At 44.5% G+C, this 16341-nt stretch overlaps 1 protein-coding gene across 1 annotated transcript in view; it reads left to right on the top strand.

Annotated features, from left to right (window-relative positions):
* The window catches only part of NUP205 (nucleoporin 205), a 1199422-nt gene that overhangs the window by 81158 nt on the left and 1101923 nt on the right, over positions 1-16341 (top strand). Inside the window, 1 exon segment of the mRNA XM_044087173.1 lies at positions 12730-12901. Coding sequence (XP_043943108.1) covers positions 12730-12901 — 172 coding nt within the window.

Below are 16341 nucleotides of genomic sequence, written 5' to 3'. Positions count from 1 at the left end.
AGTGAGGAGAGAGTGTTGAGTAGATGGAAGGAGTACTTTGAAGGGCTGATGAAGGAAGAGAATGAGAGAGAGAGAGAGAGAAGGTTGGATGATGTGGGGATAGTGAATCAGGAAGTGAAGCAGATTATCAAGGAGGAAGTAAGGACAGCTATGAAGAGGATGAAGAATGGAAAGGCTGTTGGCCCAGATGACACACCAGTGTGGAAACATGGAGGTGCTTAGGAGAAATACTTGGTGGAATTTTTAACTAGATTGTTTAATGAAGTTTTGGAAAGTCAGAGGATGCCTGAGGAGTGGAGAAAGTGTTTTGGTACCTATCTTTAAGAATAAGGGTGATGTGCAGAGCTGCAGTAACTACAGAGGGATAAAATTGATCAGTCAACAGCTTGGGAAGTTATGCGAAAGAGTAGTGGAAGCTAGGTTAAGAAGGGAGGTGATGATTAGTGATCAACAGTATGGTTTCATGCCAGGAAAGAGTACTACAGATGCAATATTTGCTCTGAGAGTGTTCATAGGTTCATAGGTTCATACTAGGCTATCTGCCCGAGGGCATTTACAAGTCTAGCCCATCGCTTTAGGGTTTACTTACCACCCCCTTTAGTATGGGGAACTATACCCATTATTTTGCTGTGCCTCTGTCGTTGGAGAAATACAGAGACGGTCAGAAGAAGTTGCATTGTGTCTTTGTGGACTTAGAAAGCATATGGCAGGGTGCCTAGAGAGGAGTTGTGGTATTGTATGAGGAAGTCTGGAGTGGCAGAGAAGTATGTAAGAGTTGTACAGGATATGTACAAGGGTAGTGTGACATTGATGAAGACTGCATGTGGAGGACAGATAATGCTTAAGGTGGAGGTGAGATTACATCAAGGATCAGCTCTGAGCCCTTTCTTATTTGCAATGGTTATGGACAGGTTGACAGATGAGATTTAGACAGGAGGCCCCATGGACTATGATGGTTGCAGATGACATTGTGATATGTAGTGAGAGTAGGGACCAGGTTTAGGAGACCCTAGAGAGGTGGAGATGTGCTTTAGAGAGGAGAGGAATGAAGGTCAGCAGGGCTAAAACAGGATATATGTGTGTACATGAGAGTGAGGGTAGGGGAATGGCGAGGATGCAGGGAGTAGAGTTGGTAAAGGTGAATGAGTTTAAGTACTTGGGATCAACAGTTCAGAGTAATGGTGGTGAGTGTGGAAGAGAGATGAAGAAGTGAGTATTGCAGGCAGGGTGGAATGGGTGGAGAAGTATGAAGCACAGGAGTGATTTGTGACAGACTGGTACCAATAAAAGTGAAAGGGGAGGTCTACAAGAGGGTAGTGAGACTAGCTATGTTATATGGGTTGGAGAGGGTAGCATTGACGAAAAGGCAGGAGTCAGCTGGATGTGGCAGAGTTAAAGATGTTAAGATTTGCACTGGGTGTGACTAGGATGGGACAGCATTAGGAATCGGTATATTAGAGGGTCAGCTCAGGTTGGGCAGTTTGGAAACAAAGCAAGAGAGGCAAGTTTGTGTTGGTTTGGACATGTGCTGAGGAAGGATGCTGGGTATATTGGTAAAAGGATGCTAAGGATGGAGCTGCCAGGTAAGAGGAAAAGAGGAAGGCCCAAGATAAGGTTTATGGATGTGGTGGGAGAGGACATGCAGGTGGTTGGTGTGAAAGAGCATGATGCAGAGGACAGGAAGAAATGGAAACAGATGATCCGCTGTGGCGACCCCTAACGGGAACAGCCGAAAGAAGATGAGCCAGGTATTTTTCTTCTGACTGATAAGAAGTCTGACTTGTGTGCAAGACCAAAGAAATTTAATAATTTTGTTTTCTGTAACTTACTGTCCATGGCCATTAATTTCTAGTCTTATTAATAATTTTCTGCTGAGTTTTTTCCTACCCGTAATTAGCTGCCATGAGAGTTCTTTTTAATCCATATGCCTGAATACTTTATCATTTCTTGTACCCATAAATGAGTATTATTTTACACTTTGGGTTAGTCCCACTAGAACCAATGGCCTCTTTTCAGGGGAGACCCAAGGTGGTGTTTATACTGTCTAGGGGAAATTTGGCCTGGGCATTAGGGAACTTCACCTACTCCTTTTTAAGAAGTGTCATGGGATCTTCTGCATCCAAGTGAGCTACTGCCAAGCCCAGCAGACTGGGCCTTGATATAACACTCCATCCAAACATTTTTTTTTTTCTTTAAGCCTCTGTTTATTTTATATCACAACATCGTAATGTCAGATTCAGGATTTGTCAGGTACACAATAATGTCTGCAAACAAAGCTAGATGTCCTTCAAGGATGCATCTGCGGTCATCACATATGGGTTGTCCTGCCTCAGGCAGCCCTTCGGTCTGCCGGATTCCAAAGTCTGGGTCCGGCGTCTGCTGATGTACAGCACTTTCCCGGCGCCAGAGCCACCTGGGAGTATAAAAGCATCAGCCGACGCCATCTTCCTCAGTCTTTTCTTGCCGCTATGGTGCCCGAAGCAGAAGCAGTTCGCAAGTGCCGGGTCGGCCAGCTCCTGTAATTCAGCTAACAAGACTTCCAAAGCTTGGCACTCGCTAGGGACTCTCTTTTCTTTGCCTCAGCTCTATGTCAGATAAAGTTAATAATTGTTTAACTGCAGGGGAAACCACTACATAAGGATTTCCACTTCTTACTGCCTACTCCTGTCTAGGCCCAGACCATCCACGCCTCGGCCTGTTCAGCCTGTGTTTCAACCGGCAGCGCACTCTTAGACGTCTGGGCGGATATTTGCAGAAGAATCTCTTTTGGGGCTAGTTTTCGCATTATAAGATGCCGGCCAGAGACTCTGACTTCTCATTTTAGTTAAAAGCGAAGGACAAGGACCGACAGCGGGCCGGGTTTCATTTGGAAGCCTGTCTCTCTTAGTTTTACTTGTTCCCCATTTTGGAAAATGGGGATCTCCTTTTTTATAAAAAGAAAAAAATGATTATCCCAATTAAACCTATAAATGGAATGATCTGAAGTTAGACTACCTTTTAATGGAGGAAGACTTGGAACTGGATTTATCTTGTTAGAGCAAACCCTTCAGCTAAAACATTTGTAAGTACTAAGACTTTCAACAGTTTTCCTTTGGGAGTTCCTAATGTGTTTTGAAGGCAGCATAGGCATTTGATAAATGCTACTTTTACTTTTGGCAACTTCAGTTTTCTTAGTTATATGATTGGGTTAGAAGTTTTTTTTTTTTATTCCCTGATGTTTAATGTCTTATTACAGAAAAAAATGTACTATTCATTATATTTTAAGTGTCACCCATTTGTCATTCACTTCCTTTGCAACTTAATCTTTTCAATTTATCTATTTAAGATGCATAACACATTGTGTCCTCCCAGGTGTTATTGTGGATGGTTTCTTCTGAAAATTTGATTCATCATTACAAAAAAAAGAGCATGAATTGTTGCAGGCAAATGATCTCTCTTGACCTTAGAAGGAGTGTCAAATTTTTCAGCTTGTAGTCCATTAAATGCAAGTACCTAATCTAGCATAGAACAGTCACTGGATTCTGAATGCCTAGTGGGGGATGTAGGCTGTTAGATCAAATGCAGGAATGCTGTACTCCAGAACCTTACGTTCTGAGTTAAGCCAGTTGTGATTAAAATTATCTGCGCCAGCCTGGTTATTATTATCTGATGCTTGTTAGAATACTGAATTCTTAAAGGCATGGTTTCTCTGGGCAAACATAGTGCTTTTTGTTTTTTTTCTCGTTTATCTTCTTACTGTAAAGAACTCAACATCATGCTCCACTTTTAAGCTGCTGTAAAGTAGAATGACAAGTCCACCATTCACATTTTATAACCTTCTGAAATGGATTGATATCCTTGAAGTCTGTTGTACCTTTATTGTGTTTATTTTCCTGTCATTAAAATGATTAAAATTAAATCTTTGTATGTTAAAAAAAAGAGCATGGAGGAAAGCATGGTCAGTAGCAATGACAAGTAAAATTCATTTAATTTGATAAACCCACTGAAATGTTTAATGAAGTTCATTTCTGTTAGTCTTGCCAAGGTTGAGGAGCCAGCACAGATATTTCAATGAAAAAGTATACAACGTCCATACCTTACATTGTCGTCAGAAATAATATCCCCGATAAACACACTTGTTAATAAAAGTTGTAACAAAAATGAACGTTCGTTCTTATAAAACATTCAGCCATTAAGTTTGTAAAGTACCATGTTATCTGGTTTAAAGTGGCTGTGAGCCACCACATGCTAAAACTTGTAGTTTTTTTTGTAAATAACACCAGGTCGCAGCCACATAGGGTTCTATATTAACTTTCAAAGGTCCATCAATAACTAAATATAAAAAAAAAAGAAAGAAATTTGTATTGTTGATTAAAACTCACCCAACATCTTAAAACTTATGAGGAGCCGAATCTGTAAGACTTTAGATTGCTGAAACACATAAATCCAAGTATGGGGTGCACATGACTGTGACAGTGGAATGAAAGACTGTTAATGTAGCAGTCGCGCAACAGAAGCAGGTTTGGTAGTCTCTTTCTAAATGGCTGCACAACTGTTTTTTTTGGAAACTTTTTTATTAAGCTACTAGTAATTGTTTGTTCAAAGAGCATTGTAGAGAAAGTGTAGCCCTCACCCCCCATGCCCCCAAACTGGGCTACATATGATTCTTCAGTGCTAGAGGAAAATATATAGATAACTAGATTTCTGAGTTGGTGTAGCTGCTACAGAAAGAAAATCTTGCAAGCAAATAAATCTGTAGGTTAATTATGTTGACTCCTCCTCAGTGTGAGGACCGCTGTAGTGCCCTTTAAAAAGAGCCAGCTGGCTACTAAACCTGTTGTTGGCCTTCCTCCTCTTTTAACCTCTGAACGTAAACACCCAGCCATTCCTTGGCAGCAGACTGACACTTCTCTGCATTTATGTCTTCACTCATTTTTACTAAAGCCATTGTTTATCCACAAAACAAACTCCCTTTCAGCAGCAAGTTATTTTCCATTCTTGGTTTTAGAAAACAATCTGCCCCCTGAGCTGTGACTGATTTTTGAATACTTCCATACCCATCTTGTACAGCACCAAACAGATCAAACAGTTTGCTGCATCTCCAGCCACTCTGGATTAAACATTTTCCCTTAATCCTCTAATAGTAATACCATTGTAATGTCCATCCATCTGTTAGTGCATGTCTTAGTCAACAGACAGTTTAGACATGCTGGGAAATTAACAAAAAACTCATAACTTTCCAAAATGGAATAAAGTGTAGGTTAAAATAAAGTATTTAGTATGTTTTGTAAAACCCAGCTAAAGTCACTTACATATGCTGTGTAACATTTCTGTTGGTGTTGATTAATGCAGTGTATTTTTTATGTGTAAACGAGCTATTTTTGATTGAGGTGCTATACCCCCATCTTGTTGCATCACTGCACTTTTAACTGTGTTGTGTTACTTGGATTGTATCTAAAATCAGTCTGTTATGGATCAATAAAATACAGAAAAACAATTATAAAAAATCTCAATCTCTCATTTGCTTGTATTAGAATGTCACATGTTAGTTACCTATTTGATGATTCACTGCTGCTTTAGGGGTTATTGTAGTGATGTTTCTTTGATCCAGGAAAAATGTTTTTGGTAATTAATTGTAGATGTTAAGTTGTCTATCTCGCCTTCATTCTTGCTGGATGGGTTCGGAGCCGACCTCGGCTCCGACTCGGCCACTCTAAAGCTCGAGAGTTGGTTCCACCGGCTCGAGGCTCCCCTTATATCCCACAATGCTAGGCGTGAATTACCTCAGATCTCGTTTGCCGCTACAGCGATCGAGGTGTTTGGTTTCTACCGGCTTCTTGGTGAGTAACTTTGGATTAAAGTTAGTATACTTAAACCCCTTTAATTTTAATTTTAACACTTGTTTCCCTTAGTTTAGTGGAATTTCCCCCCCTTTCTCTCTAAAATCCCATTTTTCCACAAGAACTTATAAGTTCTTCCTCGGGCCTTTAGGCCTTCTTTCTTACAAATTCTAGTGGTGTGTGTGTTTTTTCTCATAATTTAAAACTTTGGTAGTTTGTTTTATTTTTGAGTTTAAAATAGGATAGGGTGTAATCAGTGTGTTTGACTGGGTGTGTGTGATTACACTTTTCTAAAATGTCTAAAGACTCAAAGGTCTCAGGCTTCAAGAAGTGTGACTCGTGCTGTCAGAAAATGTCTCTGACAGACGGTCACCCTTCTTGTGTCTACTGCCTGGGGCCTTTGCACCTGCAGGACTCCTGTGCTGTATGCCACGGCTTCAGCCCCAGGGTCCTGCAGGAAAGAAAAAACAAACTGATTCTGAGAGATTTACTCAAGCCTGAGGGTTCCCTTACTGTCTCTTCGGGAAAGCCCTCCAAGGCTTCTAGGTCCTCGGCTCCAGCTACTGAGCCGAGACCTAAGGCTACGAAACCTCCGTCTACATCGGCTCCGGCTGGAGCCGATGAGTCTCAGTCTACAGTTTCTGTGGTTTCCTCGGCTCCGGCTGGAGCCGAGGTATTAGAAATTCCTGTGTCGGTTCCGACCAGACCTTCAGAACCGACATCTAGAAAGAGGTCTAGGTCACCATCCCTTGGCTCCTTTCATTCGGCTCCAGCATCTCCTCTGCTGTCTGAGCAGACCATAGATCTCACTCCTCTAGGTCATCGAGGCTGTCGGACCATGACCTTCAGAGGGTAGTGAGTCGACTTCTTAAGTCCGAGGCACTGGCCCAAATGCTTCAGAGCCCGACTCATCAGTCGATGCCTGCCCCTGTCCCTCATTATGTTCCTCCTCCGACTCCGTTGAGCTCGGGCCGGGCGTTGAACAGAGACTGTGGTAGCTTCGGAGCCGATACAATTGTCTTCAGCTCCATCGTCGGCTCCGATTTCTTCCTTAGAAGAATCTCGGCGCCGGACTTCCATCGTCGGCTCGAGGGTGAGTGGCATCGGACCCTTGTCCGACCCGCTCTCCTCTCGGGCTTAGCGCTGGTGAGTTCGGCTCCGACATCGGCCTCGGAGCCATGACTGTCGGTGCCGAGGGAGGTTTTCAGCTTCTCGGAGCGGGGACCTCTGGCTCTGCCTGACAGGGGTGCGTTCGAGGTCATGCGGAGTGTGTTAGAACCTGGTTCTACTCCACAGTCGGCTCCGTCCGCCCCTCCCTCTATCGTGCCTCAGGTCAAGTCGACTCACTCCCTCATCCCGGACCGCAGAGAGCCAGCTCCTCAGGAATCCCCTGTGGGATCTCATCCTCTTCCGAGGCCTCTCCTGATTTGGCAGAAGAGCCCCCTCGGAAGCGAAAGTGTAAGAGGAAACACATAGACTCACCTGAGTCCGTCACCTCTGACACAGATTTAGAGGATTCGAGGGTTCCCCGTTCCCCTTCTGAAGATGTCTCATTTGCAGACATTCTAGAAATCCTTAAGCAGAGGGAAATTGGCCAGCCCTCAACCCTTCGGAGGATGAATCTGTGTACCTTGAGGCGTTTGGCTCTCGTCCTTCCACCTCCTGGGTGTCTCCCCTTGACCCCCTCATGCAGGTGGTAGCAAAAGGCATGGACGGCTCCTGATTCAGTGGACCCCACTCCCAGGAGACCCTCAAAATTCATTACAGCACCAGCAGATAAACAGTTTCTGACAAAAGGCGTTTCTGTGGATGCTATGGTGGTTGCTGCTGCCACTAAGAAGGAACTAGCTGATCCTTCAGTGCCTGTCCATCCACCTAACAAGGAATCTAGGTCCATGGACAGGTGCGGAAGCGGATGTTCTCGTCAGCGACATTTGCAATGCGTTAAGCTGAACTACCTATGCCATTTTACTCGTCTTCAAAGGGACTTGATCAAAGAAGCGAGTGACATGTTGAAGGATCCTCGGCTGCGGGTTCTCAAGACAAGATGAACACTCAGCTGGCTACCCTGAACTCCATAGCCAACTCCTCCATCCGCCTCCTCTCTTATGCGGCTGATGGAGCGAGCAGGGCCGCAGGGACAGGTGTGGCCTTACGTAGGCATGCCTGGATGCGGCTATGCAACTGCGGACCCCTTTAAAAGCGTCATTCACTAATTCCCCATTTGATGGATCATCTCTTTGGTCCTCAAGTGAAAGAAACCTTGACTAGGTGCTAGACAGATGGCAAGACTCTTTCTGCCGTCGAGTCCGTTTTCTACTCCTTCTAGGCCTTACCCCAAAGGTCAGAAAAGTGGGAAAATGTGGTTCATAAACAATCTCAAGGGTCTTCGCCTGACGACAGAGTCGGTTCCCGCCAGAGGCAGAGGGGAACAACAATGGTAGACGCCGCCCTAGAGGCAGGGGGTCCATAGAACCAGGGCAATCGAGAAGCCTTCTCTGATAAGCCCTTTCAGCATCCCTGAGGTGTTGCCCGACCGCCCCCCCTCCGAGGCAGTCGGGGGAAGATTGTCACTGTACCCAGGAGCCTGGCTATCCCTGACTCAAGACAAATGGGTACAGTCCATCATTTCCGAAGGCTATTCCATTCCCTTTGTTCGCATTCCAAACCAATCAAAAAAAGCGCTTCCAGATGTTCCACCCGCTCAAAGGGATCTTGCAGCTTTGGAAATTTCAAAGCTGCTTGCAAAAAGAGCAATTCAGCCAGTTCCAGCAGACCAGCAAGGATCCGGAATCTACTCAAGGTTGTTTATAGTTCCAAAGAAAACAGGGGACTGGAGACCAATTTTGGATCTCAGTATCTTGAACAAGTCAGTCAAGAAAACAAGATTTCGGATGGTCACGCTGCATTTCCTATTGGGAAAAGGAAACTGGATGTGCTCTATAGACCTTCAGGATGCGTACTATCACATAAAAATGAACAGACGCTCCAGAAGATTCCTCCGCTTCAGGCTGGGAACCAGTCATTTTCAATTCAGGGCCCTGCTCTTTGGTCTCACCACTGCCCCCCGGGTGTTTACCAAATGCATGGCAGTGGTAGCTTCTCACCTGAGACGTCAAGGATTCCAGGTGTTTCCATATTTGGACGACTGGCTCCTCACAGCTCCCACCAAGCATCTTCTTCTATTGGCCAGGGACTACACCTTTCGCATTTGTCAAAATTTAGGCATTTCAATAAATAGCGAAAAGTCTGTTTTGTCGCCTTGTCGTACTATTACCTTCATAGGCGCAAATCTAGACACAGTCAACATGTCTGCGAGACTAACAGATCAGAGAATAACAGACATACACAAACTGGTCTCGCTCCTCTTCAGCAGCAACAGAATCAAAGCCAGGTTAGTTCTGAAAGTGTTTGGGATTATGGCGGCTGCCATACCTCTGCTTCCATTAGCCAGATTCCACATGAGAATCCTTCAATGGATGCTCTTCACGCAATGGTCATACCAGCAACTTCCGATGTCCCACACCATCATGATTACGCAAACATGCAGAAATCATCTTCTGTGGTGGATGTCTTCCCCTCAGCTATTATTGGGAAGACCCTTTGTCCCTTCCTCCGGTTGCTACTCTGACAACGACCCCGTGCCTGATCGGGTGGGGGGCATTATCAGGGCAGAACTGTCCAGGGCACATGGCAACCAGACGAATGCCACTTGCACATAAATGTTCTAGAGATGAGAGCAGTGCTTTTAGCGTTGCAAGCCCTTCAAGACTCTCTTCCCTTGGGAACGATAGCAATCCAGACGGACAATATGTCTGTAGTGTGGTATATCAACAAACAAGGCGGAACCAGGTCCTACCCCCTGTGTCGAGAAGCACTCAGACTGTGGCAATGGGCGATTTCTTCTCAGCGTTTTCTGATAGCAACGCACATCCCCGGGAAGTCCAATCAAATCGCGGACAAGTTGAGCAGAGCTATCCTCATGCCTCACGAGTGGTCTCTGAAAGACTCTGTTGTGAGAGAAATTTTTCTCAAGTGGGGTCAGCCTTGCTGCGACCTTTTTGCTACTCCCCAAAACAGCAAGTGCAGAGATTTTTTCACCCTGTTCCCTTTACCAGGCCAGCCCAGCAGAGACGCTCTAGTCCAAGTTTGGCCCCGGGGACTTCTGTATGCATTTCATCCCTTCCCACTAATCTCTCAAGTGATACAGAAAGCTATCGCTCAGAAGGCCTCGTTGATCCTCATTGCTCCTTACTGGCCTCGACAGGTTTGGTTCCCCTTTCTACATCATTTTCTGTTGGAGCGACCTTGGCATCTGGACCTAGTTCCAGATCTTTTGATCCATCAGTCGGGTCAATTTCATCGCTCCCTTCCCTCTCTGAACCTCACTGCTTGGTTCCTCCAATTCCAACTTTAGCCAGGCTTCCTCAAATATCTCACTCTGTCCGAGATATTTTGATAGCTTCCCATAAATCTTCCACTCGAAGATTTATTTGAGTAAGTGGAAACGTTTAGCCTATTGGGCTCAAGGAAGGGACATAGATCCTTTCACTGCTTCCATCCAAATGGTCCTTGATTTTCTAGCTGAACTCTTCCATGCAGGTTCATCTCCTTCTACTCTTAAAGTTCAATTGGCAGCTATTTCTAACTTTCATGTGGGCATTTCAGAGTCTGCCATAATGTCCCACAAGCTTTGCAAAGCCTTTTTGAAAGGAGTTTTTCTACTCAGACCTCCTATAAGAAATCCTCCTCCTCCTTGGGACCTAAATTTAGTTCTTAGTTCTTTGATTCTTTCCCCTTTCGAACCTGCAGCCTCCTGTTCTTTAAAATTGCTATCATGGAAGACACTCTTTCTGGTAGCTATTACTTCAGCTAGAAGAGTTTCAGAACTTCATGCACTCAGCTGTCGACCTCCTTATCTGTTATTCCATAAGGACAGGGTATCTTTACGAACCAACCCGTCTTTTTTACCTAAGATTGATCAAAGCATTGACCTTCCTGTGTTTTTTCCAGAATATTCTAACAGGTCTGAACAAAAATTGCATTGGCTAGATGTTCATCGTCAGTTAAGGTACTACTTGGATAGAACCAAACAATTCAGAAAATCTGACCAGCTGTTTGTCTCTTATGCAGAAGGCAGAAAGGGACTTTCAGTTTCAAAGGTATCATTATCTAGATGGCTAACATCTCTGATTTCCCTTGTTTATGAAATTAGACACCAAAAGCTGCCTAACAAACCTAAAGCCCATTCTACCAGAGCTTTGGCTACTTCTATAGCCTTCCAAGACAGACTGCCTATTGACACCATTTGTGCAGCGGCTACTTGGGCTACTCCTCACACTTTCATTTCTCATTATAAGTTGGATTTAGCTTCTAGGCATAGAGCTAACTTTGGTTCCACTGTTCTCAAGAGTCTGTTCCGTTAGGCCACCCGGGACAAGGTGCTAGGGACGCGGTCCCATCCAGCAAGAATGAAGGCGAGATAGACAACTTAACATATAGAAGTTATGTTCTTACCATAACGTTCCATGTTAGTTGTCTTCTTCTCGCCTTCTTTCTTGCGTCCCACCCTCCTTCCCCCTGGCCTGGACAGACCTAGAGGAGTTTGATTGTGACCTCTCTTTCTACCACCTCTTTGCTATAAGTATATGCTCTGCTGTGCATATTTTCCTAGATCAGGCTTTAGGTCACCTTTCCTCTTCCCCTTTGTTTATAGAGGTGGATTCTCTTTTCCAGTTTTTCTGGTTATATTATTAGCTGGGCCTAGCTCACAAAACGAGATCTGAGGTAATTCATGCCTAGCATTGTGGGATATAAGGGGAGCCTCGAGCCGGTGGAACCAACTCTCGAGCTTTAGAGTGGCCGAGTCGGAGCCGAGGTCGGCTCCGAACCCATCCAGCAAGAAAGAAGGCGAGAAGAAGACAACTAACATGGAACGTTATGGTAAGAACATAACTTCTATTTCTTGATGAGCTTTAAGCATATAAAATTATGTCTATACATTTTAAGTGGCCCTGAATACAGCTTAATGTGCTTTTGTGTGCAATTAGTGGATATAGTGTACATAAATGGCAAAGTTTAGGTAGTATAAACATGTGAAAAGTGCTGTATCCAAGTTTTGGGGTATCTAATTTGTGATGACTTTTCATTTTCATCCTGTTTTGCTCCTTAATGTAGTTTGTTTGCTGTTGTATGTATTAAGTTTGGTATAGTATAGTGTCTTAACATTGTACTTTTTATGGTTTAAGTATTTTCTTTTAAAGGATTCCTATGTGGTTACAAAAAATCTAATAAATATATTTGCATCCATATGTTTTTCTTGCTTTTAAAGTGATGTCATTTGCAAAGATTTTAAATATCGCTCATCAATTTTTGTACGAGATTGTGCTTTTTTCTTTTAAATACAAGGATTTGTTGCACATTTTTGTCCACATTATAAAAAATTGATAAGGACATTGTACTATATTTCCATTTTTTTTATCTTCTCTTGTAGTTTAGTGAAATTGAATATGAGCACCAGAGAGCACACTGTAAGTCATAAGATAAAACATCTCTCCTGTTTGGAGATAGCAGTGTAGAAACTGTTTTTAAGAGTCAATGCATATCAGGTGAGTTGGAAATTCATTGACATGCTGCCCCTAGTATCGATGGAGTGTGGTTGATTAATTGCATGAAGTGCTCATCACATACTTGGTTGTCTGTATCGTCTTTATTCATTAAAGAAGCTGTACAGCCTCACTAACAGCAGGTACAGCAAGTCACTTTTTTCCCCTAGTCTTAACGAAGAGGAATAAACGTAAGTGAATCGGCAGTTATATTATCAAGTATTAAAATGTGACTTTCATGTTTTCTTTGTTTACATGAGCATTAGAGTATCAGCAACATTGAACTTGCCGTTCTGTTTTCACAGGCCAAAAATGTTCAGCAGCGTGAGAAGATTCAGAAGGCAGGTACAGAGGGAATCGCCATTCAGGGTCAGCAGGGGACAAAACTCCTTCCAGAGCAACTGATCAAGGAGGTGTTCATCTTGAGTGACTTGTTTAATATCGGAGAACTAGCTGCCCTGGAGCTGTTGCTTTCAGGTCTGCTGAAGATTTTTATCAATTGTAAAAGGTGTCTGTGTGTCTGTGTGTCTGTGTGTCTGTGTGTCTGTGTGTCTGTGTGTCTGTGTGTCTGTGTGTCTGTGTGTCTGTGTGTCTGTGTGTCTGTGTGTCTGTGTGTCTGTGTGTCTGTGTGTGTGTGTGATGTCCTTCTATTCTCATGTTGCAGTATTCATAACAGTAGGGAGTTGCTGTTTGCAGCACCACCATACGGCCAGTGTACCAAAGGCTTTGTTCCGGAGGGTCGTGTGGCATCTCTTACCAGGGCCCTAAACCGACATTGGGTATAAAAGTGACATCTGCACGTACCCTCATCAGAATTTTTCTGCAGCAGTGCTCATCGGATGCCTGTTTGCCAGTTCCACTTCAGCATCGCGTTTCGTGACCAAATTCCAAATTGTTAAAGACCAGATGACCGCTTTTGACCATTACAGATAAGTGCCCTGTGGGGTTTTCTTGCTTAATTTACTTGCTGTTTAGACTTGCATGTCAGCTAGGAAAGGGAAGTGTGCTTGTGGGAGACAAATTCCTCACAAGGACACACACGATAAGTGTGTTTTTTGTCTAGGCGAGGCCCATGACCATACATCCTGTCCAATTTGTAAGTCGTTCGTCCCCAAGACTCTCCATAGCCGATTTAGAAACTATAGCTAGAGAGCCAAAGATTCTGGCGCTTGGCGTTGGGCATGGAGGGAGGAGTAGGCCCATCCGATGAGCCGCCAAGGAAGAAGGTGAAAAAAGTTAGTGTAGAATCCCAGGTTGCGCCTCAGGCGTCCGAGCAGGCTCTAGAGTTGATTGAAGACCCGGAGTCCATTCAGATAACGGTTACCAAAGCAGGCCAGGGTGTGGGAAACAGAAGGTACGTCCACTGAGGTCATTCAGCCATCAGAGTCTGATGGCGGAGGGGAACCACGGCTCACATTTTCGGAAGCTCCAGCTCCTCCAATTCATGCTACGCTGATGTCTGCTTCTCTTCTGTCTGCTCCTAAGACTCCCTTGAAAACGAACCAAAAAACTAAGCACTCTGAGCCTGGTTGGGAATCATTCTCTGTCTGTTTTAAGGCCTTTCAGGCCTTGCAAACACAACTTCCCCCTACTCTCACACCTCAACCATCCCTCCATGTGTCTGAGGAAGACTACTCCTCTTCTGAGGAGTCCTTCTATGAAACACAAATTGAATCCCCCAAAGAATTCATTACACCAGAGGAGGAAGTCTTTATCTCCTGAATCCCCAGGAGAAGAATTCACCTTTGGGGATTATCTCCCTCATGAGGGAACATTTTAAGTGGCAGGCCTCTGAGGTTTCAGACACCAGGAAAAGGTACTTTGACCTTTTGCAAATGGAGCAACCATCTCCCTCAGCTGTGCCTCCCTTACTGCCTGCTTTTCAGGATGCCTTCCTAGCTACTTCACAGTCTCCTGACTCTCAACCCCCAGCAGCCAAACAACCTGATCGATTTTATACGGTCCCCCAAGACCGTTTCTTTTCAGGAACCCGCCAGCAGACCCAGCTGTTATAGCCGTTTCTGCAGATAAAACATCTGGACAACTACCTTCTACTGCTCTTTAACCAACTGATAGACAGTAAATTTATGGACAGGACGGGAAAAAAGGTATACATTTCCTCCACTCGGGCCATTGGGGCCTTGAACTACCAAACACGCATGGCAAGGTATGTTCTAGATACTATTTCTAAAGCCTTTACCCTTCTGACTGAGGTTCAGGATTCCCCTATCAGAGCACAATTAAATTCACTCCTCTCCACAGCATCCCAAGTGACCAGGCACTCTAAGTGCAGTTATGATGCAACTGAAGCTTCATCCAGAGTTGCAGCTTCTGGATCAGTACTTCAAAGTTACTCCTGGGTAAGGCTTCAACCCCTCCCCATGGATGTTCAAACTAAACTACTAGATGCACCCTTGGACAATAAGGGCCTTTTCGGTCAAGCTTATGCTGAGCTTCTCAAATCCCCTCCAAGAGAAGGGTAAAGAATTACAGAACCTCAAACACCTTCTGGTATCCCCTCTACCTAGATATCCTAGGAATTACCCTCAGAAGCCCGCCTTTATTAGAAGGCAATCTTTTCATTCAGCGCCACAATCAGAGACGTAGACAGCCAAGGAAGACTTCTACCCCCAGATTTCCCACCAGCTCCTCCACCACACCCTTTCGGAGCCAGCCTGACCAATCCAGGCCTCTTCCACTGTGACTCACCCCCCCCTTGCATCCAGCAACACCCTTATCCCCTTTGCCTCACCCTCTCCCTTCCCTCCTGGCAGAGACTAACAGCAGAACAATGAGTCCTCTCCATCATCCAGAGAGGAAATTACATGACTTGGTGGGTGCTGCCACCTTTGCAAGGTATTCCCCAACCACCAAAAAACCAAACCCACCTTTTACCATCCGTCATTCATCAGCTTCTAAATCAAATCACCATAGAACCAGTGCCCACCCCTCAAAGAAACACAGGGTTTTATTCCAGAATGTTTGTAGTACCAAGGAAAGAGGGTCATTGGAGACCTATCTTGGATCTATCCTTTCTAAACCTCTTCCTCCATGTTCCCAGTTTCAGAATGATCACCTTACCATGTCTCTTGCTTCTGATCCCACCTGGCATTCATGGTAGCAACAGATCTCCAGATGCCTACCTACACATCCCCATTAATCCACATTACAGGAAATTCCTCAGATTTTCAGTAGGCTCCTGTCATTTTCAAATCTCTGTATTGCTTTTTGGTCTCTTCACTGCCCCTAGAGTGTTTACAAAGTGTTTAGCCCCCTTCATTGCAATTCCCAGGATATACAAATATACCCATAATTGGATGACCTACTCATCCTTCATCAAGACCATCAAGTCTTACTTCTTAATTTACAACAGGTGTTGAACACCCTCGCTCTTCTGGGGTTCACACTAAATGTAGAAAAATCTCATCTGATCCCCTCACAGGGCTTGATTTTCCTGGGGTGCAGAATCCGTACAGACTGCATGAAAGCCTTCATACCAGACCAAAGGGTTCAGGAACTCTGCCTGTACTTCAGTCAGATCCTTACCCAAAACTTCCTGACAGCTTGGGAATTCCTGAGAGTGTTAGTCCACATGGCATCCCTCATACCTATGCTACCTTTGGCAAGACTCCACATGTGCAAAATGTAATGGGTGTTAAAGAACCTATGGACCCAACACTCACAACCCTTGGACTCTCCACTTCCACTTCTCCCGTGCCTAAAAAAGGAGATCCAGTGGTGGATCTCTGCAGTGCAGATTAACCTGGGGACCAACCTCCAAATTCCAACCCCACAACAACCGCTCTCCACAGATGCTTCAAATCTGGGCTGGGGTGCAGTGTTACAACCAAACCAACAGCACCTCTCAGTACAAGGAAAATGGTCTACTCTAAGGAAAAAGTACCACGTCAACATCA

This window comes from Protopterus annectens, chromosome 11.part0, assembly GCF_019279795.1.
Source record: "Protopterus annectens isolate FY-2018-M chromosome 11.part0, PAN1.0, whole genome shotgun sequence".
In the NCBI taxonomy this organism is placed as follows: domain Eukaryota; kingdom Metazoa; phylum Chordata; order Ceratodontiformes; family Protopteridae; genus Protopterus; species Protopterus annectens.
Note: the sequence above shows the minus strand (reverse complement) of the source record. Positions and strands in the feature narration are given on the sequence as shown.